Source organism: Carya illinoinensis, chromosome 14 (genome assembly GCF_018687715.1).
Source record: "Carya illinoinensis cultivar Pawnee chromosome 14, C.illinoinensisPawnee_v1, whole genome shotgun sequence".
Taxonomy (NCBI): domain Eukaryota; kingdom Viridiplantae; phylum Streptophyta; class Magnoliopsida; order Fagales; family Juglandaceae; genus Carya; species Carya illinoinensis.
In genome coordinates, this window is record NC_056765.1 from 8,922,987 (window position 1) to 8,944,509 (window position 21,523).

The 21,523-nt window shown below is 34.0% G+C and overlaps 2 protein-coding genes across 4 annotated transcripts; one reads left to right on the forward strand and one right to left on the reverse strand.

Moving 5' to 3' along the window:
* The first annotated feature begins 9,084 nt into the window (after positions 1–9,084).
* Positions 9,085–13,293, forward strand: LOC122294916 (xanthoxin dehydrogenase-like). 3 transcript variants are annotated; one of them, XM_043103905.1, is made up of 3 exons: positions 9,132–9,244; positions 9,538–9,642; positions 12,282–13,293. In XM_043103905.1, the coding sequence occupies exons 1-3, from the start codon at positions 9,213–9,215 to the stop codon at positions 13,078–13,080; spliced, it is 936 nt and encodes a 311-aa protein (XP_042959839.1). In that variant the 5' UTR covers positions 9,132–9,212; the 3' UTR covers positions 13,081–13,293. The 3 variants fall into 3 exon arrangements, with proteins under 3 accessions (XP_042959840.1, XP_042959839.1, XP_042959841.1); XM_043103907.1 differs by having other exon boundaries at positions 9,146–9,244; positions 9,531–9,642; XM_043103906.1 differs by lacking the exon at positions 9,538–9,642 and having other exon boundaries at positions 9,085–9,244.
* On the reverse strand, positions 13,288–21,454 carry LOC122294914. Its single transcript, XM_043103904.1, has 11 exons — positions 21,065–21,454; positions 18,518–20,614; positions 18,259–18,388; positions 18,062–18,150; positions 16,928–17,157; positions 16,441–16,527; positions 16,270–16,369; positions 15,367–15,571; positions 15,164–15,290; positions 13,847–13,884; positions 13,288–13,709 (listed from the first exon to the last, which is right to left on the reverse strand). The coding sequence occupies exons 1-10, from the start codon at positions 21,158–21,160 to the stop codon at positions 13,869–13,871; spliced, it is 3,177 nt and encodes a 1,058-aa protein (XP_042959838.1). The 5' UTR covers positions 21,161–21,454; the 3' UTR covers positions 13,288–13,709; positions 13,847–13,868.
* Between the last annotated feature and the right edge of the window lie 69 nt (positions 21,455–21,523).

Below are 21,523 nucleotides of genomic sequence, written 5' to 3' on the forward strand. Positions count from 1 at the left end.
ACTCGGGTCCTTCAAATTGTATCTATATCTCTTGGAATTGTAGAAATTGTTAATAGTAAAAGAATTATTAAGGAATTGTGATCCATTGTTTAGGGCCTAAAAGTTTGATTCCCGACACTCATCAAGCACGAAAAGGAGGCAAAAGAAGGAATACTTGCATCAGCAGGTTCTTTTCTTCCCCCCTTTCTATCGGTACAGGTAATTGCTCAAAGCAAATGTTCTTTGCTTTCCTTCACCCACATACATAGAACATCATTCTCTATCCCTCTTCTTTTGAATAAACCCTGGTGGAAGTATTGCATCATCATCGTCATCAACCTCCAATGATACAAATTTGGGGTGCTCCATTTGCAGTCTCTAGATGAATCCGGGTAAATTCATGCCAGGATTGTTAAGAAATACCCAATGCTTAGATTTAAGGAAAATGCTAATATTTAAATATGTTAAAAATATTAAAAAAAAATGAAAAGGAATTTGTGCTAGCGGACCGCTGGGCGGCACATAGAACTTCCATTAGCCTTAGGATTCAAACCCCATACAGAAGTCAAAAGATACTGCTATGATTGAGTGCGCCTAAACTTGATGGGTTGGAATTCTAAGATAGCCTCTCCACGAGACAATGATGGTGGGTACACTAAAGAAAACACTACGTGGCTTTTAAAGCTTTATCATGATTTGATTGAGGGTTTTTCAATTGATAATTTTTCTGTAGAAAATAATTTTTTTTTTCTTATTCTCAATTCAGTGTATATAATATGTTTAAAAAAATTTTACATAACATAATTTGATTTAAAAATTAAATTTTAAAATTTAAATTTTAACATTTAAACGACATGTATAATATATTCTACACATCAATTTAAAAATAAACTAACTCTTATTTTACAACGGATATGAAAGAGGTTCATGTGCATGTGTAATTTTTAGTCACCATAAGTTTTTACAAAATTGGAATATTTTAATTATATTATATTTTAACATTTCTTTTCACGTGTCGGTTAGATCCACCTTAAAGTTAACATATGAGAAATTTAATTAAATTAGAAATGAAGATTTCTAATATATGAGATAATACTTTAATTCCTTTAGATTTTTCTTGAATTAAAAAATTAAAAAATAATTATAAATTAGTCGTAAATCTCTCATAAATAAAGAGAATAAGGGCATGTTTCAAGTTACATTAAGAGTTTTAAAAAGTGTTTAAATATTTTTAAAAATTTTTTAATAAAAAAATTAAGTCATTTGGGTGCTATATATTAAAGTATTTTTAATCTCAAATAAGCTAAAAAATATGAAGAATTTTGATATTTTTTCTCAAACGTATTTTTCTAGATAATGCAAAATATAATTCAAATTTTAAAAGGATTATCAATGGACGAAAATTAATATCTGTACAATTTTAAGATAATTACAACTTTTAAACTTTTAATAATATAATCATAATCTTTAAAAATTTAAATAATCTTCATTTCTACCTCAAAAAATAATTTTTTTTAATTTTTTCTAAATAAATGTAACATATTTGAAAGTGCTTTAAACATATGGTTATTAAACAGTAAATAACTTTTTAATAATTAAACTTATTACTTAAATCATAAACTATATTTCTCACCGTAATCCCAAACATGTACTAAGGTTTCTTTAGGTAGGATATCTTTAAATAGTAGTTAAATAATTGTGAATAATAATAAAATAATTTGTTAATATAGTGAAATGATTTGATTTAAGATATTTTTTTAAATTTTAGAAAATGAGAGGAAAAAATTAAAGAAAAATATTTAGAAGTTAAAAGAAATGTTTGAATATAATTTTTATTTTAAAATTTAAAAAAAGTGAATTATTTTTTATATTTTATTTTAAAGTTTTTAAAAATTATAATAATTAATTATTAAATAAAAAAATTGAAGACATATAATTAAAAAATATTTTATATTTAAGAATATTTGATGAAAAATATCTTAGATTATGTAAAAGTATATATAAATATCTTAAAATATCTAAAGATATTTAGATATTAAATACCTTAAAATATCTACAAACAAGACCTAATACCTCTTCAGTACTCTTGACTCTTGACACTTGTCTCTTGATTAATGTTATGTTTAGGTAATGATTTGATATAAAATGAATTGTAAATAATATTAAAAAAATAATAATAAAATATTAAATAATAATAAATAATAATAATAATAAATATGATAAGTAAGTAAAAAATAATTATAATATATTAAATAAGAGTAAAATAATTTTATTATCCAAACATAACTTTAGACGTTACATGTTTCCAGAGGTCGAAGCATCGGATTTTACACATCAACATTAGCTATCTCATGCATATTAGTGGACCGTAATTCATCAAATGATCCCACGTGGTCAAGAAATTAGAAAAACATTTGCCATTGGAAGTGGGACCTTCGCTATTGCAATCAATTTTATTTTTATTTTTTATTTTTGAGCGCATTCTAAATATAGAGGAGTTTTGGACGTAAAACAAACAGTAAATTATATATGGATGCTTTGACTATCTACCTTGAATGGTTTATGAGAGATTAGAAGAATATGTTTACAAGCTAGAATTTGTTAGAATATTTGATATTCAAAAGATTATACATATTATCTCTTATAAATATGAGCTTGAGATAATGGTATCCGAACACTTGAGATGGAGTTCAACTTAGAGTTGTTTATTTTTTTAATATGAACTGTCCTTATCCTTATCATGCCCATGTAAGTTCAATGGAGGAGATTTCACGTTGAGCTTGTCCAGTAGATGTGAGAAATGAACAAAACTAGTGGTTTAGTGAGCACATAAGCAATTTGATCCTTATTTGATAGGAGTTGAACATCTAGAGATTTGTTATGAACCTTCTCGTAGACAAAATGATAATCAATTTCCACGTGCTTTTTACAAGCATGAAATACTTAATAAGTTGCCAAATAGGTCGCTCCTATATTATCACACCATAAGATTGGATAAAAAGGAATAAATATGTGAAGCTCACGAAGCAAAGACAGTAACCATAAGGTCTTAGTAGTAGTATGAGCAACAACATGATATTCTACCTCGATGCTTGATCGAGACACAGTGGACTGCTTTTTGGAGCTCCAGAAAATAAAGTTTTGACCATAGTAGATGTAGTAGCTAGAGGTAGACTTACGATCTTCAGGTGAGCCAACCTAGTCTGCATTGGAATAAAACTGAGAGCTATGTAGAGGAGCCAGGCTTGATGAGTAAACCAAAATCAATAGAAAACTTAAGATACCTTAGTATCAGTTTAATAGCAGTCCAATGCATATCCGTTGGCTTGTGCATAAATTGGCACACCTTGTTCATTGCAAAAGAGATATTTGGGCGAGTGAGAGAGAGATACTAAAGAGCTCCCAAAACGCTGCGGAATAGAGTCTCATTAGGACAAGGGTTGCCATAAAAAAGAGATAACTGCTGAGAGAAAGACATGGGAGAGGATATAGGCTTAGCCTTTATCATGTTGGTGCACTTCAAGAGATTAAGAATGTACTGCCTCTGGGATAGGAGAAGACCCCTTGAAATTGATATAGCCCTCCGCGCCTAAAAAATAATGTAGTGGCCCCAACTCTTTTACTACAAAGTCACAGTTCAGTTGAGCAAGAAGATGAGAGATGGCACCTGCATTTGAACTTGTGATTAAGATGTCATTAACATACAATAGTACATACAGTGTAAGAGAGTTTGAGATATAAACAAATTAAAAGGTGTTTAACTGAGAATTAGTAAACCCAAGATTCACCAATTTGTCACTAGGGTGGGAGAACCAAGCCCAATGGGTTTGTTTTAAGCCTTATAATGCATTGTTGAGCTTGCAAATGTGAGTGGAAAATTGAGGATGGACATATCCCACATATTGCTGCATGTATACAATTTCAGAGATAAAGCCATGGATAAATGCATTCTGTATGTCAATCCGATGAACAGGCCAGTTGTGAGACACAAAATGATTGAGGACAAGCCGAATAGTTGTAGGCTTAATGACTGAACTGAAAGTATCATCATAGTCTAATTCTTGTTGTTGATGATAGCCTTTAGCAACTAGGCAGGCCTTCTGTTGTTCATGAGTGCCATCAGAGTTGGTTTTCGTTTTGTACACTCATTTGTTGCCAACCAAGTTCATGCTAGCTTCATATGGTACTAGGGACTGCATACCTTGCTTCATGAGGGGAAAATTCTGCATCCATAGCCTCATGCCATTTTGGAAACTTATGAGCTTTGGAGTAGTAGGTGGGATCAATAGGAGTGATAGATATGGCGAGGAGGGCAGTGGGCAGAGGATACCTAGTAGTGCCATCTGAATATTGCTTGGGTTTCACAATATTATTATGTGAGCGGGTGACCATCGAATGAAAACGAGATGGAGGAGGTTTAGGAGGCAAGGCAGCTGTGGATGGAGCAGGAACAATAGAGGATGTAGGCGTCGACGATGGAGTAGGTGAAACCAGGAGGGAAGACAAAGTTGACTAAGCAGGGGAAGACAATGGGCGTAACGATGATGTTTCAAGAATGGACGCATGCGACATCATAGTATTAAGTGATGGACAAGCAAAATCGGTAGGAGCAAGTCTATCATTTGGAGGAGCTAAAAAAGGCAGGACAAAATGTGTGGATGACGACACTATGGAAGTTAATTCGTCATGGGCTTGAATATGACATATAGAGAAACATAAACTTTGCCAGAGTCAAGGTCAAGGCATTTGTAACCTTTGTGGAGGTTACTGATGCCAATGAAGAGACATTTTTTTGATCTAAAATCTAGCTTATGTTCGTTAAAAGGTCAGAGATAGGAATAACAAGCACAATAGAAAATCTTAATGATAGTGAACTCGAGTGCTTTGTGAAAGATTTTTTTCAAAATGAGAGATGCCGAGAGGAGCGGTTGTAAGTTTGTTAATGAGATAGGTTGCCATTAAAAAAACATCATTTCAAAAACAATGAGGAGTGGAACTTTGAGATAATAAGGCTAAGCCCATTTCAACAACATGGCGATGTATTCTTTCAACAGAGCCAAATACATCGCCATGTTGTTGAGAGGTGCGAGGACAAGAGACACGATGTTAAATTTCCACTTTATGAAAATACTGATTAAGCGTTTAAAATTCACCACCCCAGTCTATTTGGACACACTTGATTTGACGATTAAATTGACGTTCAACCATTTTTGAACTTGGATAATAATAGTTAGAACATCAGATTTATTTGCAAGAGAATAGAGTCAAATAAATTTGCTGAAATGATCGATAAAAGAAACATAATATTTATTGCCCTTAGTAGATAAAATAGGGATGAACCCTATACATCAGAAAAAAAAAAAGTAAATCTAAAGGATGATCGGAAATGGATTGAGAGATTGGAAAAGGAAAGCGGTGGCTCTTCCCTTGCTGACATGTTGGACAAACGCCTGGTATTTTATTTGAGGAGATTGGGAGGGAGAATTTGGACACAAGATGCTTCACTATTTGATAGGTGGAATGTCCCAAACGACGGTGTCATACTTCCAAAGGAACACGCTGACATAAAAAGGATTGAGAAGAGGATGAAGCCGACATGGTGGAGGGGAAGGGATAGAGTCCATCCTTGGGCGTGCCTTGCAAAAGAACCTTCCTTGTGACCTTGTCCTTCACAAAAAAAATGAGAAGAGTGAAATTCAACAAATACATTATTGTCTTTGGTAAATTGGCTCATAGAAATAAGATTCTTCTTAATTTATGAGACATGTAAAACATTGTGAAGATGAAAAGAAGATTGTGAGGACTAAAGCTCAAATGAACCAATATGAGATATAGCCAACTTGCCCCATCTTCTACTTGAATTTGATCCAAACTGTTATGGGCCTCGGCATGGAGGTTCAAATTCTGAATATCATTGGTGAGATGGTTGGTGGAGCCGGTGTTGGGATACCAATTATTATCAATTAGAGTTTGTTGTGCTATTTGGAAGGTAGACATGTTGTTAGGCATACTTTGATAAGCCTGATTAAAACGGTGGAAACACTTGACAGCTATATGACCAACTTTGCCACAAATCTAGCACATTAGGCGACTACTACCAGAAGAAGTACCATTACAACCACCTTGGCCCCTACCATGACCACGTGAAATTGAGTAAAAGAGAGCACGATTCTAGTGTTGTATCTTACTAGGAGGATTGCAATGTTGATCAGTGTGGGTTGCAACATTTGCAGACTCGATGGTGGCTTCAAGAGCTTGAGTGTGTTGCTGTAGTCTCAACTCAAAGTTGAGAAGATGACCAAATATATCTTCAAGCTCCATGGAATCATCCATTGTTTGAACGGACGTAACAATGGGATCATTAGAAGAATCTAGGCCACCAAGGAGATACAAAATGAGCTCAGTATTAGGGAGGAGATGTCCGATGGCTGCAAGAGTCAAGGACTTCATAGTCTGGAAGTAGTCGAAAATAGACATGCCGCCCTTCTTGATAGTAGAGAGTTGACATCGAGTCGTTGGAGGCGAGCTTGAGAGTGAGAGGAATACATCTTTTCAAGAGGAGACTAGACTTCTTGAGAAGTAGTAACACCAACCACCTTGGCAAGGTTGCTTTTCGATAAAGAAGACATGAGAATACTCAAGACAATCTAGTCTTGATCAAACTAGTGAGTAAACTCAGGATTGATAATCAAGTGAGGAGCTGTAGAAGATAAAGTTGCCTCTGGGTTTGAAACATATTGGGTGGGTTGAAGAAGACTCCCATCGACGTAGCCAAATAAACGTTGGCCTTTGAGATAGGGAGTGATTTGAGCCTTCCATAGCAGGTAATTCTCACTAGTCAACTTGATAGTAACCAAGCTCTGAATGCTATGAGGGGTGATGGGTGTGTTTGTGAGAGGGGTTAAGGAGGAAGCCATTGACATTAGTCACGTTGGCTCTTGATACCATAAAACGAAGAGTGAATTATGGGGCTTTGACTCTCTACCTTGAATGGCTTATGAGAGATTACATTTATAGAAGAATCTGTTTACAAGATAGAATATGTTACAATATTTGATATTCAAAAGATGATAAATATTATCTCCTATAAATATGGGCTTGAGATGACAGTATCTGAACACTTGAAATGGAGTTCAACTTGGAGTTGTTTTCTTTTGAATATGAATTGTCCTTTATCCTTATCATGAATGTCCATTGAGAGAACTTAAAACAATCTACTAATGAGCAAAGGAAAAGTGAATGAGTAAAGTTAAATATAGTTGTAAATTTTTTTCCATTTCTTTTAAAAAGGTGGGATCTAATATTATTATTATTTTTTTAATGATGATCCTGTATTTATTTAAATTTTTTTAAAGCAAGTGCATATGACTTGCACACCATAAAAAGAAAATATCATTTCTTAAATTTAATAATAATAAAAAGAAAAATAAACCTCCTGATTTCATTCAACAACCATAAAAAATGAGAATTTTTTTTTTTTTTTGACAATGACCTGCATTTTAAAAGCAATAGCAAGCGAAATTGGCTCGCTGAAGTCATAGATAATTTGTTTTTAAATAAAAGGATTTTATATGTATTATAAAATTAAGTGAAATAGTTTTAAAGTATGCAAATTTTGTGCATTCTATTTAAAAAAGTAAGAAAAATATAAGACATACATTAAAAAAAATCTATTTTTTCATGTTTGGCCTATTCTTTTAATAAAAATACGCGAGACTTAGGTCCGGTTTGGATGCACGGTACAGATGAGATGTTTTTCATCTCATATGTACCATATAGTAGTTTTTATTATTCAAATATATTATATTTTATCTCTAAATTTAAAAAATATCTACTTAAATAAATAGTAATAAACAGTTAAAGCTGTACGTGAATAATATATGAATAGTGAAAATTTGACATTAACATTATGTGAACAGTGGCAGCTACCCTATTAAACAGTGAGATCCGCACATTTTTAAATATTAAAAATTAAAAACTATCCCATCTCATCTTACTATCCAAATACGCAACTTGTTTTTTTACAAATTATTTTCTTCTCATCTCATCTAAAATTTTTTGTCATTATTCAAAATATCTCATCTCATCTTATATGAATTGTATATTTAAATGAGGCCTTATAAACCCTAAAACTATATGTAACGTAATTCTAAAATTAAATAAGAAAAATTATATTAGGTATTCATTTTGGCTGCTATATATATCTGATAACTGTTAATAAAAGATTTTTTTTTTCACTTTTGTAAATTTTAGATTTTTATTAAATAAAAAAATAATATTAGATCAGATTTTAAAATGTGTAAATTTAGTATATTTTCCAAGGTTTTAAAAACCGTTCCGTTCCGGCCGGAATGGCTGGAATTTTTCGTGCCGGAACAGTGACCGGAACCGGATAGGTGTCTATTTCGTTTCGAGTCAAATTCCGGCAGTTCCAGTCAAATTCCGGCCGTTCCGGTCAATTCCAGCCGGAATTCCGGTATTCCGGCCGGAATAGTAATTCCGGTCCCAAAAAAAAAAAAAAAAAAAAAAAAAACTCTCTTGTTAATAAGTTGAAAAATAATGAATAAAATTGTACTTTTAGAATTCAAATACCTCTTTCCGTGCACTAGAAGTATTGTTACTTTTAATAATCTGTATATTCTTTAATTTTTTTCCTTTATTTTTGTGTCTTAACTCAAGTTTATGATTTTTTTCAATATATATTCATTTTATAAATCTTTAATTCTTCTATATATATACACATATACATATCACACACTTACATATATATGTATTTATTTTATTAATTGTTAGTTTATATATACATATAAATATTTATATATAATATATAATTAATCCCAAAACGGTACACCGAAACGTACCGGTACCGAAATATTCCGTTCCAGTGCCTCGACCGGAATGGTCTCCAGAACGGATTTCAAAACTTTGATATTTTCTTAAAAAATGTGAAATCTATTACTAAAAGTGATTTTTATGTAAATTTTAATTTTATTTTATTTTTTTTTTTGAAAAAAATGCGAAGAACTTTCACAGACCAGTAGTTGTACAATTTGGAAGAAATAACATTAATTTGGAAGAAATGTAGTCTTAGGCGTAGGTTAGGAAGAATTATTGACCGAGGAAACAAGAGAAATATATTTTCCGAAGAAAAGAAAGAAAGAGAAAGATGGAATCATGGAAGAACAACTCAGCAGACAGAGGGAGAGAGAGTTGAGTCTTGTCCACAGTCAGCTATGGCACGCGAGCCTTCACTTCTAAGCCAAAGGTAACCCACAACAACAAAGCAGCCTTTCTTAATTCTCTTCGACTTCATTCTTTAGACCAAGAAGAAACATGCCACTTTCTGGTTCTTTCTTTTCTTTCTTCCTTGTTTTGTTGTGACTGAATCATTTTTCTTTTACTACACAAACAGATTTATGGTATTATGTCTAGTTGTCTTTAGACATGGGTTTCTATTAGATCCACTGCTGGAAAATCATTCATGTAGGTTCTCCACTTTTTTATTAGTAATCTTAGCACCTTGGTTTTGATTTCATCCTGGGTTTACGAAGTTTTCAGAGTGAAAAATAAAATAGTGCTAGGATGCTGGGTAACAGCCGGATGGACATATCTCTGTCTCTGTCTCTCTCGCTCTCTCTCTATGAGATTTTCCAAATGCTTGAGGTAGGCTATCTTACATATCGAGATGCGTAATTTCGTGCATTTAGGGTACATTTGAGTAACGATACGACATAGTCAGAGTTCAAATCTCCGACGCCGACTTGGGTAGGCTCCAATCCGACTTTGACTTGTCGGAGCGTAATCGATTTTTTTTTTTTTAATAACGTTTTTTTAGTTTAATATTTAGTCCATTTTTAAAAAAGAATTATTTTTGAACTTTCAAATTTTAATTTTTCCAAAAATTAAAAACTAAAATTAAACATTCATAATTTACTTCTATACTAATTATCTAACTTATTTTTCCACTAGACTAGACTCATTTAGATTAAGAGATAAGATGAAATGGCTTTAGATAAAATTTGAGAGTTAAATAAAATATTGTTATAATATTATTTTTTAATATTATTATTATTTTGATATTTAAAAAAATTGAATTATTTATTATATTTTGTATAAAAATTTGAAAAATTTATAATGATGAGATGAAATGAGATGAAACACACTCTGAATCTAAACGAGATATACTATTGTGTCTAATTACATTTTATCGTACTATAGTATTACATATTATTTCAGTATTTAGTTACATGTTATTATATTATAGCATTATGTGTTATTAACTTTTTATATTAGATTTGTTTCTATACTAATTTCTAACTTATTTCTATATTAGACTTATATTATTGTGTCTAATTACATATTATTATACTATACTAGTATCTAACTTATTTATAACTTACTTCTACACTGACTTATTTTAGTGTCTAATTACATGTTATTATACCTTTAGTAAATAACACACGTCTAATTAATAACACATAATTGGACTTATTATGTGTTATTAATTTATTATACTACACTTATTAGTTATTTTCATACTAGTGTCTAATTTATTTCTATATAAGACTTATATTATAGTGTCTAATTATATGTTATTATACTAATATTACCTATAAAAATAAAATATGTTATTATACTAATGTCTAATTTATTTTTTATTTCTAACTTAATCATATACTAGACTTTCTAGTTTCTAATTACATGTTATTATATTTTAGTAAATTAATATTTTGTGTTATTAACTTATTAGTGTCTAACTTATTTCTATACTTGATTATGTATGGTAGGAATACTATGATGTTTACATATACTAAACTATTATTAATTTATTTACATTATAGCCTAAGTATATTATTTTTAAATAATTGGCTCATATTAGTATATTATTGAATTTAACTATATAAGTTCTAGTTATATAACTATATAAATATATAAATACTAATATTTTTATAACATCTGTACAATATCGAAGTTGGATTAAAAGTCAAAGTCGGATCGGATCAAAGTCAAAGTCGGTCCAGCGACACCTTCGACTCTGACTCTAACTGAAAAATTAAAAAAAAAAAAAATCAACTCCGACTCCATTTTTTCGGGGTCGGAGTGGAGTTGGATTTGAAGTCGGATTTTCAGGTTTTTGGATTTTTTCTCAGCCCTAGGTAATGAGATGAGATGAGAAATTCTCAAAACTTCTCACAATTTCTTTTCTAAATATCACTTAAAACACAAAACATTTTTCAATTTCAAATTTTAATTTTTACATATTTCAATACAGAACACAAAAATCACTACAACGTTTTAAAACTTCAAAACAAAAATAATATTTAAACAACTTTTTAACTTCATGATATTTTTATTGTTAATTTCCCAAAACCCAATAAAATATCTTAACTTGCTTTTGTTTGGATGTTAAGATGAGATGAGAAATCTCTCAACATCCAAACACTATGCAAAACAAACACTTTTCAATTTCAATTCCTTAACTTTTTCATTTAATCATTATAACTTTTCCAAACTTTCAAACAAAATACAAAAAACAATTCAATTTTTTTTAAATCTCAAAATAATTTTTTTTTATAAGTAATCTCAAAACAAATTGAATTTTGAATTTTTTCTGTTTGGCCACTGAGATTTCTCATATGAGAATTTTGAGTTTTAAGATTAAATATTAAAATATTATATTTTAATATTATTATTATTTTGGAATTTGAAAAAGTAGGAAAAAAGTTAAATTGTTTATTATATTTTGTATAAGGATTTGAGAAAGTTGTAATGATAAGATGAGAATTTTGTGTTTGAGATGAAAATTCTTTGTGGCCAAACAGTAATTTTTTTGAGTTACTGCCAAGCATTTCTTGCTTTCTCAAGTGGTGACTAATTTTCAGATAGAGACGTTGTCACGAATTTGTAGTATTTCAGTACTCCTAACTATATACAATTGTCTGTATTGACTGTTTGGCTTTCCAAGAGACGAGTTTTTCTTACCAGATCTTAAGCTGTAATCTTCATTTGGATTCCACAATTTCCATGGCAAGACAGTAATAATCTCCAGAATTAGCCACACAGGAGTGTCTGATAGTAAATATGAATGATCTATCATCTCAGGAATTCTTCGGGAAAGCCACAACATTTCTAGAAATCAAGTGGATTAAGTGGTTTCTCTAAAATTGCTTCATTTTTATTTGTTTTGTTATCTTTTGCACTTTACCATGTGTAAGAGAATTCTGAGGAATTCATAACGCAATAAGATTTGTTAATAAGATAATTACTCGAATCCCCCCTTCTCTACCCCTCCTCCCTTTCAGATTATTGGGGAAAGTGGCATTGGTCACTGGTGGAGCCATTGGTATTGGAGAGAGCATTGTGCAGCTATTCCACAAACATGGTGCAAAGGTTTGCATAGCTGACGTGCAGGACAACCTTGGCCAGCATGTCTGTGATGCCCTGGGTGGTGAGCCAAACACGTGTTATGTCCATTGCGATGTCACCAAAGAAGATAGTGTTTGCGATGCAGTGGACTTCACTGTCAGCAAATTTGGCACACTTGATATCATGGTCAACAATGCTGGTTTATTAGGCTCACAATGTCCTGATATCCGCAATGCAGACATGTCAGAATTCGAGAAGATATTTGATGTAAATGTGAAGGGAGTCTTCCTTGGAATGAAACATGCAGCTCGGATAATGATCCCACTAAAGAAGGGCTCAATAATCTCTCTCTGCAGTGTTTCAAGTGCCATAGGGGCTATAGGTCCACATGCCTACACAGGGTCTAAGCATGCTGTTTTGGGGCTCACCAAGAATGTTGCAGCTGAGTTGGGACAATATGGGATTCGTGTCAACTGTGTTTCGCCTCATGGGGTTCCAACAGGGTTGGCTTTAAGCTACCTGCCGGAGGAGGAGAGAACTGAGGATGCCATTGCCGGTTTTCGTGCTTTTCTCAGGATGAATGCTAACTTGCAGGGGGTGGAATTGACTACTGATGATGTGGCTAATGCCGTGCTCTTCTTAGCAAGTGAGGAAGCGAGGTATGTCAGTGGGGCTAATCTAATGGTTGATGGGGGTTTCACTTGCACAAATCACTCACTTCGGGTCTTTAGATGATCAGATATGTACTCATATACTATTCAAATGGTGAGTGCTAGTTTCTATCAAGTTTAAACAAAATAATGCCCCTGCCCCTTACAAGGAATTGATGATTTGATGTGATGAGAGGCTACCCTGAACATTTGGCATTTGGCTTATTATCTATCTTTGTGTGACAAAAGAAGAAAGAGGGAAAAAATAAATAAAGACAAGCTTTTCGAAGAGTTTTAATTTTCAAGAGTTATACTAGATAGATTTTCATGTATTTTGTGCAAGCAATGAAGCAAAATTTGAGTTCCTTGACAAAGTCTAAACAACTACCTCAACAATCTTCCAGCCTCACCCCAACACAGCTAGAATAATCTTCACTTCACTGTGCTCCGATCAAATTTAGGTCAATGACTAGCTTTCTAGGCACAAAAAAAAGAAAAAAAAAAGAAAAAAAAAAAAGAAAAAAGAAGAAGAAGAAGAAGAAGAAGAAGAAGAAGAAGAAGAAGAACTCATCTTGTAGTATTACCCTCTGCTTCTAGCATCTGAAACCAAAAGTACTCTTTTTTTTCTTTTCCCGTCTGTCTTACCAAAATTAGCACCTTCAAGCAAGCACGCACACTCGAACTGGTTTCGCCAAGACATTTTTGATCCACAACCTATGGTCAAGAAGCCAGTCAAACAATCCAATTTTTGTGGAAAAAATATAAATTCCAGAAAAGCAAAGGAAAACAGAAAAGGAAGGAATGATGGATGAAAAGATTTGTTCACAGGGTAAGATATCATGACAACCAACCATATCAACTGGCTTGTTGATATCATATCTGTTGGTGCCTGCAGTAATCACAAAAAATTAGCATGGTCAGCAACACAACCAGCACCACCACATATATAAATACAAAAGAGAATTCAACAACAATTCCTATATTTCATGTGAGAAATGCATGAAGAAAGAAACGATCAATCATATAGGAGCGAAGTTTCTGATTTCCAGAGGACAGAAATTACTGGAAATCAGAAACTACCCTGAAGGAATGAAACTATCCCCACCAACTAGATAAAAGAGAGTAGAACGAAACGAAGAGTAAAAGGAAGGAAGACAGAAAAACACATGCTCAACAACGACCTAGCTAGCATGTTGGTATGGGGTACGCACTAGGCAATATGGGTTGATGATAGTGGAAAAGAGAATCCGTTTGTTGCCCAAACAGAGGGAATGGCATTCTAAGACCTGAGAAAAGATGATTCTGCTTTCGAGTAAAGAGGAATTCAACTCTAGTGTCAATCACTGTCAATCAGACCAGCGTGTCATGCAAAGGGTGGAGCGGGTTTAGACTCAGATATGGATCTATCCATGATAACAGTAGGATGGTACCAGCTTGGCTCAAAAGGCAAAGGGTAATAAAGGGGTTCGGGGTTGAGATGGGTTTCTCCTACTCTTGGCCAAACATCCCTCAAACAGCCAACGAGCTGTATGTAAAGGGTAGGCAACCAAACATCAGGATGGACAATTAGTCCATGCCACCATGGTTAAAAAGGTTCTAAAATAATCAGTCCCAACCCCAAAACCGCCCAGTCTGTAAGATAACAGAATGTTTGATCTATGAGATACATCACGCACAAAACTTTAATAAACTACTTGCCTAAATTGTCAAATCAAACTCAACTTTTAAGTAACCCCATGAAGCCAGATGGTATATTAATTCTCACTATCTGACTTTTTACCAAATAGGACTTCCATTCAGATTTCAGAGCTGCGAGAACCAAGAGAAGGGGCTCTCACACATTCTTAGCCCTTCTTCTTCTTCTTCTTTTTAATGCAACCCGTTCTCGCAGTAAATATATATATCAGCAACCCGTTCTAAAGTTATAATAATATGGAGCAGTAAAAGCTTCATCTGTAAATCATAGTTAAAATTGTGAAACTGGTTGCAGCATCATATAATAGGTAACCAATTGGAATAATATTTTTATATTAGAGCAACTTCCAGAACAAATGTCTTTAATTAATTTTCTTAATCCAATTTGAGATGCTAGGACCGAGTGTGATTGTCCTTGAAGATAGGATCCTACAATTATTTCATTAAAAGGGGAAGTGAGAACTTAGACATACACCACCAATCCCTGGTCCACAACTCTGCTTTCATTAACTTTTTCTGATTGATATACTTCAGAGATGGCACCAGACTGATCCAAATCACTGTTATCCCTGTTTCCACAGACAAGATCATGCTGCGTTCCTGCAAAATGAAGTATTTACAGTAATCTAATAAATTGCTTCCCTTAGAATATAATATACATGAAGGTTAAAGATACCTCTAGATGGTCTTGAATCGGTCAGAAGGGTTCTTAAGAGTTTCTGGCACATAATGGTATCTGGGAAATCCAAGAAAGTAGAATCCAAAAATTGAAATCTCTCAACATCTGTCATCTTTGTAAACCCAAAAGAAGTCGTCCATGTGTTCAGCACACTAGGAATTGCAGGCAAAAGAAGCCTCTCAACTTCTAATTCCATGAGCCTCTGAAGAAGGAAATAAAAAAAAAAAAAAAAATCAAAATTACTAATTATTCTGGCCTTATTTAATTGACAGAGGAAGACAAAAAATATATATATATATATATATAGAGAGAGAGAGAGAGAGAGAGAGAGAGAGAGAGAGAGAGAGAGAGAGAGAGAGAGAGAGAGAGAGAGAGAGAGTTATCATGGTCCTTCCATCTAATCGCTTACATTCTACTTGAAAAAATTATCCAACCATCAAATGTTCAATTCATAAAAATCATAAACTGAGAAAAAACAGGTCAGAAAACAAAGATCTAAATTGTGATGAATGTACCACATGAAGGAAATCAGTAATCAACAAAGACAAACCACTAAAAGTGGACTAATACAAATGCTCAAACGATTTAAACCTTAAACTTAAAAAATAGTCAGAAAAAACAAGACTAATTATTTCCGTAAAAGTGATATGGGGCCTGATGAAAGAGAATTTTGCTTTGAATTTCAAATTGAGGAAATAAATATTTTTCAAAATAGTTCATAATGATTGGAATGAAAGAAAAAAAGATCACATGCTGAGTGCAATATGTGAGAGAGATGCAAGTCACAATATACGGAAGGGTGATAATAGTTGCAACATAATATTGATTGTAAACCCCTCAATCCTCCAGCTCCCTATCCCACCAAAAGAAAAAAAAAATACTGAGAAAAACGTAAGTTGCCTTTTCCAGTTCATTCATCAATATGCGACACATTCCACGTCGACGATATCGGAACCTTGTACCGACAAGAGGCATTTCTGCCACCTTCTCTCCATAGATCCTATAAAAGAAAAACAACCATTCAGTATACCACACTTTGACCAAGCAAAAACTAAGGGATTTTAGACTCACCGTACAGTAGCCACAGCAATCATCTCATCGTTTCTCTCCAAAAGAACTGTGTAGAACCCTCGAAAGTTCAAACGATTAAGCTCTGACCTGCAATGTTTCACATCACAAAAATCAAGCTTCTGTACTGAAAATAAATGACGGGAAGGGAGCAGCATATTGGCAGTTTCATAGAGGCAAAGCTGCCACAAAGATCCAAGTTTTAAGATTTTAGTGCCTTTTGCATTGAGCATAATTAAAGTCCAGATTCAGTAATAATTCTCTCACAAATTTGCATACATTATTTAAACAAAGGTAACATTAAATGATAGTGATGCTAGATGTGGCCATAAATTAAGTAGATAAATGTGTTACATGAAATAAAATAATTATTTGATTAGTGTGGTTGATGCATTACCAATACCCCGATGAAGCACCAGTGGTAATGGTTCTACCAGTTCCAACATAAAGGAATACCATGAACACAACAAAAGCAGAAGAAAGTTCTTACTCTCTACTGAAAATAACATCTTCAACAAGATCTCTGCGAGTGCGAGGTTCCTTCATAGGTATGAAACACTCATGCATCACACCAAGAGCAACATTCAGCTTGCTGTAATTCTCTGACAAGGCCTCTAAATCATGACTATCAGGTGTCATAGGCTTTAACAACATCCAAGTCAGATTGTCCTCACCCACTGGAATTGGTTTGCCTAAAATATTTTGGAGGCCCAAAAATATCTGCAAAAACAATACAATCCTAAAACCCGTGTATTATGTGATTTAACATGATAAAGCATTTGTTAAAATACTTTTCCTCATGAATAACACACTATCCACACCAGCTACTGAGAATAAAATGAGCATGAAATTCAAATCATGCATGATTTGCATCCCATTCCAAATAAAAGATAAGGGCCACTTATGCACACTCAATTGCTCTTTTAATATTTTTATGAACTGAGAATATCTCTGTAATGAACATTTCTACACATTCAGATCATAAACTTATTTTTTGAAAAAAAAAAAAAATAGAAATTGCAAAGATGGACAAGAAACTGCAAAGGAACCAAGATCTCTAATCTTCCATTGCTTCATAAACTCTGGCACACATATTCGAGGAACAACGAAAACTTAAAAAAACCAACTTGGATATATTCTTTAGTTCTACCTTTTACATTTGGTTTTGAACTGACTCTTCAAGCCTATCAATATAGAGTTCTAGCCGTATAATTACTTTGCAATCAGGCTTGGAATGATCCAATTCTTTAGTTTTAATTTCCTCAAGTACTACCTCCTCTGATTTGAGGCTTAAACTTCAGATTTGACATGAAAACAGAAGCCATAAGAGAAAAGATACAGACGAATAATTTCATGTTAATTTTGGCATGCAATGCCAGATTGCAATTTGAAGAAAGTTATCCTGTGAAAGCTCGTTAATTTTGGCATGCAATGCCAGGTTGCAATTTGTAGAAAGTTATCCTGTGAAAGCTTTATGAGTTTACATGAACCAATAAAAGCAATGCTATTATATTATATTTTTATATATGAATTAAAAGATGAACTGCAAAACAAAACAAGACCAATTCAAAATCAACACTTGCCAACACAAAATATTAGTATTAGAAAAAAATGGGTTTAAAACCTGCTCACACTTTTTGCAGCAAAACCATTTTTCTTCAGGACAAATTTCCATCCCATCAGCCCCTCTATTTCGTAAGCAGTAAATGTGATCTAGATCAAATTGATAAACAGGGTATTAGAAGAATGTCAGGATATGCATTTGAAAACAACCCTTAAATTATAGGCAATTGAGCTACAGATAGATTAAAGTTATCCTACATTTATGCTCACACTGATAGCATGTGAGAACAATATCATCAACTTGATGTTCACTGTTGCCTCCGAATTTCTTTTGTCCACAAATTCCACAACAACATGATGGGCAGAACCAATCACCATCTGGAACATCCTATATGCAGTCCAATACAAGAAAGACCTCAATCATGTAATTTCTAACAAATGCCATTGGGATAAAGAAGTAAAAGGAATCAGACAACAAGGTGATATTGAGTGAAGAATTCAGGAGAAAAAGATCTACCTTCAAATTGATGCAACTCTTATGGAATGCAGACGGACATTTATCACATAATATCAATTCACCTCCATAGTGACAAACAGTACAAATGCTGTCATTCTCGCCTTGATGAGAACTTCTCTTCATTCTAACATGTGGTTTTCTTGTGAAGGTTTTAAACTTCTTAGCACGTATCAATTGCATTTGGCAATCTAGCAGAGTCCTTCCATCTTCCAGAAAAATACTAGCAGCTGGTCTGTGGTTTTTGCTACCAGCATGAACTTCGAAGTTATAAAGAGTAAATACCTTCTCACAACAACTGCACTTAATCCCATCACGAGTTATCTGCCCTTCAGCCAATGAACGGTGGTTCTTTCTACTATAATAGCATACTTTTTCTCTTGGCAACACCACATTGTTGTCTATCAACCAAGATAGTACAGTTCGAGGATTGTGATGTGAGGATCTGGGAGAAACCACCTCCTGTACTCTTTTCCTTGATAGCAGCATACGAGTTGGACGAATACTTCCTAGATCATTTCTCAAATTTGGCAATGTTCTAGAAACCTTTCTTCTTTTTAATTTTTTGGAGCTCTTAACTTGTCCATGCATATCATTATCCACAACAGCTTGATGAAAAAATTTTGGTTTCTCTCCAAGTTTATCAGACTGCTTAGACACCACAGTTTGAGGACAAAAATAAGAATCCTGCTTTGCTTGAGGTTGTTCTAGGAGCAAAAATGAAGGTGTATCATCTTGAGATATATGAAAACTTCTCTGACTTTCTGAGAATGAAGAGATTGTCTCTGTGGAGGATCCCCTCATTTCTTGACAGATCTGGAGAAGTGAATAGTAACATCTCCCAATAGGTGAGGTATAGCGTAGTCTATTCTCACCCTTATATCTAACAGAGTCAATCTTCCAGCCCAAGTATGAAAGATGCTTCCGCACATCTGTGGCTAAAGAATTGCCCGGCTTTTTATGTTTCATTCTCAAAAGTGCATACTCGGCAACAGCATGCGGGCAGAATGCAGCTTCAGGAAGCACGTTGGGCCCAACAGGTAGCCAATTTCTTTTGCGTGTAAAACATTTGGGCTTCCCATTGACCTTAATGGAATTAGTACTATAGAGTTCTTCACCAATGGTCCCTAAGTTGGTGCTGGAAATTTTACCTGGTCTAGAAGGTAATGTGGACAAACTCTCAGCTATCAAAGACACTGCTTTATTGTGGCAGGGTACATCTGAGTCAGCCAAAAGATTCATATCTACCTCATCAGCATCTAAAGCAGAGAATGATTCATCCATAGGAGGCTTCTCTTGATCAATAAATGGATCACTGCACAAATCCTCAACAAGGACGATGGCATGAGAATAATCCAAATTTGATTCAGGGCTTGTATCAGTGTCAACATGAGTTCTAGCTGATTTCAATCCTCCACTGGTTTCTTGTAACAAGCTTACGGAATGATCAAAAACCTGAAACACATCGTTTAGGGTAATACTTAAGTTATCGTCAATGACCTCCAACATTAACTCTTTCCACAAGTCTTCCCTGTTACAGGTCCACTCTTCAATCTCATCAAAACCTTTTTTTCCCCGCAAGTCATACCAAATTTGCTTTATTGAAACACCAAGGTATCCTTCTTGCTCATATTCCTCGATCAACTTGAGAAAAGACCAGGTCCCACGAGGCTGCCAATTATCTGTAGCCTCACTCCAGTCCTGAGTAATTCTCAACATGTTAATTCCTGTCTTTAATTCATCACCCAAATCAGGAAAGAAAATCCTTCTCTCATCCGAACCGTTATCATGATCAAAAATCACACCTTCCCACCAAGCCTCCTTGTAATACACATCCACACACAAACCATAGGAAAAGACCCATTTATTAAACTCCACATGAGGTGGCGTCGGCCTTATACACCCACGATAGTTGCAGCTGTTCGCATCAGTAGCACCAATGCCATCCAATGAACGTGAAACATGCACGACATCCTCAAGATTATCAGACTTATCGTTGCATAGGAGATGGTCGTACTTTACACGACGACCTTGGTTATAACATGCAATGACACTCCCAGGGTGCCATGAGCCTTGAAACCCATCTTCCTCACTCCGTACCTGCAAAAGTTTACAGCTTTTTTTAACATAATACTTGGAATCCTCAACTAACCTATAGCTATAGAAATTTTTGACAAAGGGTGTGGCTCAACAGAACTAAATACAACACACACCCCACCCCCCCCAAAACAAAACAAAACAAAACAAAACAAAAAAAGGAAAAAAAAAGATCCACGCTTTCTTCCTCAAAACAGAGCCTCGACTGAAGGCTTTCATGAATGCCATGCAAGCCACAAATTGGCCACATATGGACAAGAATATTATGAGAAAAATCAAATAATCAAACTATGACTAAAATGAATCGATGTAGAATCAAATAATCAATATACCGAATGAACAACAAACTCAATTGGGTGTTTACAAAAATTATACTATGGCAGAAAATCACAACCCATGAATTGCTAACGAAGACAAGGAAGGACGCCTCAAACAAAGGCAACATTGTATCACCTCCACTCTTTCACCCACAGTGAGCTTTGTTTCTGTGGCTGATCTCTTTCGCTTTCTCTTTCTTCCGAATTTTGGAGCGTCCGCCGGTATTGCCATTGAGGTGTAAACCAAGTTTACAGAACTTTCAAGGAGAGAGTGAGAAAATCAGAAACTTCAATTATGTTTTGGTGGCAGCGCTTTGATTACACTAGAATACCTTGCTCACCAAGAAACACAAGCACTGAATCTCCTATTTTCACATGGACTTTGTGGGGGTGTGTGTTTCTGTTAGCCTTGACAAAACTTTTCTTATGGAGTTGCATGGCTCAATTTGAAGCGTTAAAGATTAAAGACCACCGATATCAAAGAAAGGGCGTAACATCTAATAAACTCAAAATAAAACATTCCTAAAACAACTCCGCAAATACAGACCAGACTTGATCGAAATTGATTTGGTTATATAAATGTGATATCAGAATG

Excerpts from the sequence above, each read along its gene's own strand:
- LOC122294914 (XM_043103904.1), bottom strand. The coding sequence starts at position 21,160 with ATGGCAATACCGGCGGACGCTCCAAAATTCGGAAGAAAGAGAAAGCGA. Across the intron at positions 18,151-18,258 it reads CTATCAGTGTGAGCATAAAT|ATCACATTTACTGCTTACGA; the intron begins GTAGGATAACTT and ends AATTTGATCTAG. Across the intron at positions 16,528-16,927 it reads GATGTTATTTTCAGTAGAGA|GTCAGAGCTTAATCGTTTGA; the intron begins GTAAGAACTTTC and ends GAAACATTGCAG.
- LOC122294916 (XM_043103905.1), top strand. The coding sequence starts at position 9,213 with ATGGCACGCGAGCCTTCACTTCTAAGCCAAAG. Across the intron at positions 9,245-9,537 it reads CCTTCACTTCTAAGCCAAAG|AGTGAAAAATAAAATAGTGC; the intron begins GTAACCCACAAC and ends CGAAGTTTTCAG. Across the intron at positions 9,643-12,281 it reads AGATTTTCCAAATGCTTGAG|ATTATTGGGGAAAGTGGCAT; the intron begins GTAGGCTATCTT and ends CCTCCCTTTCAG.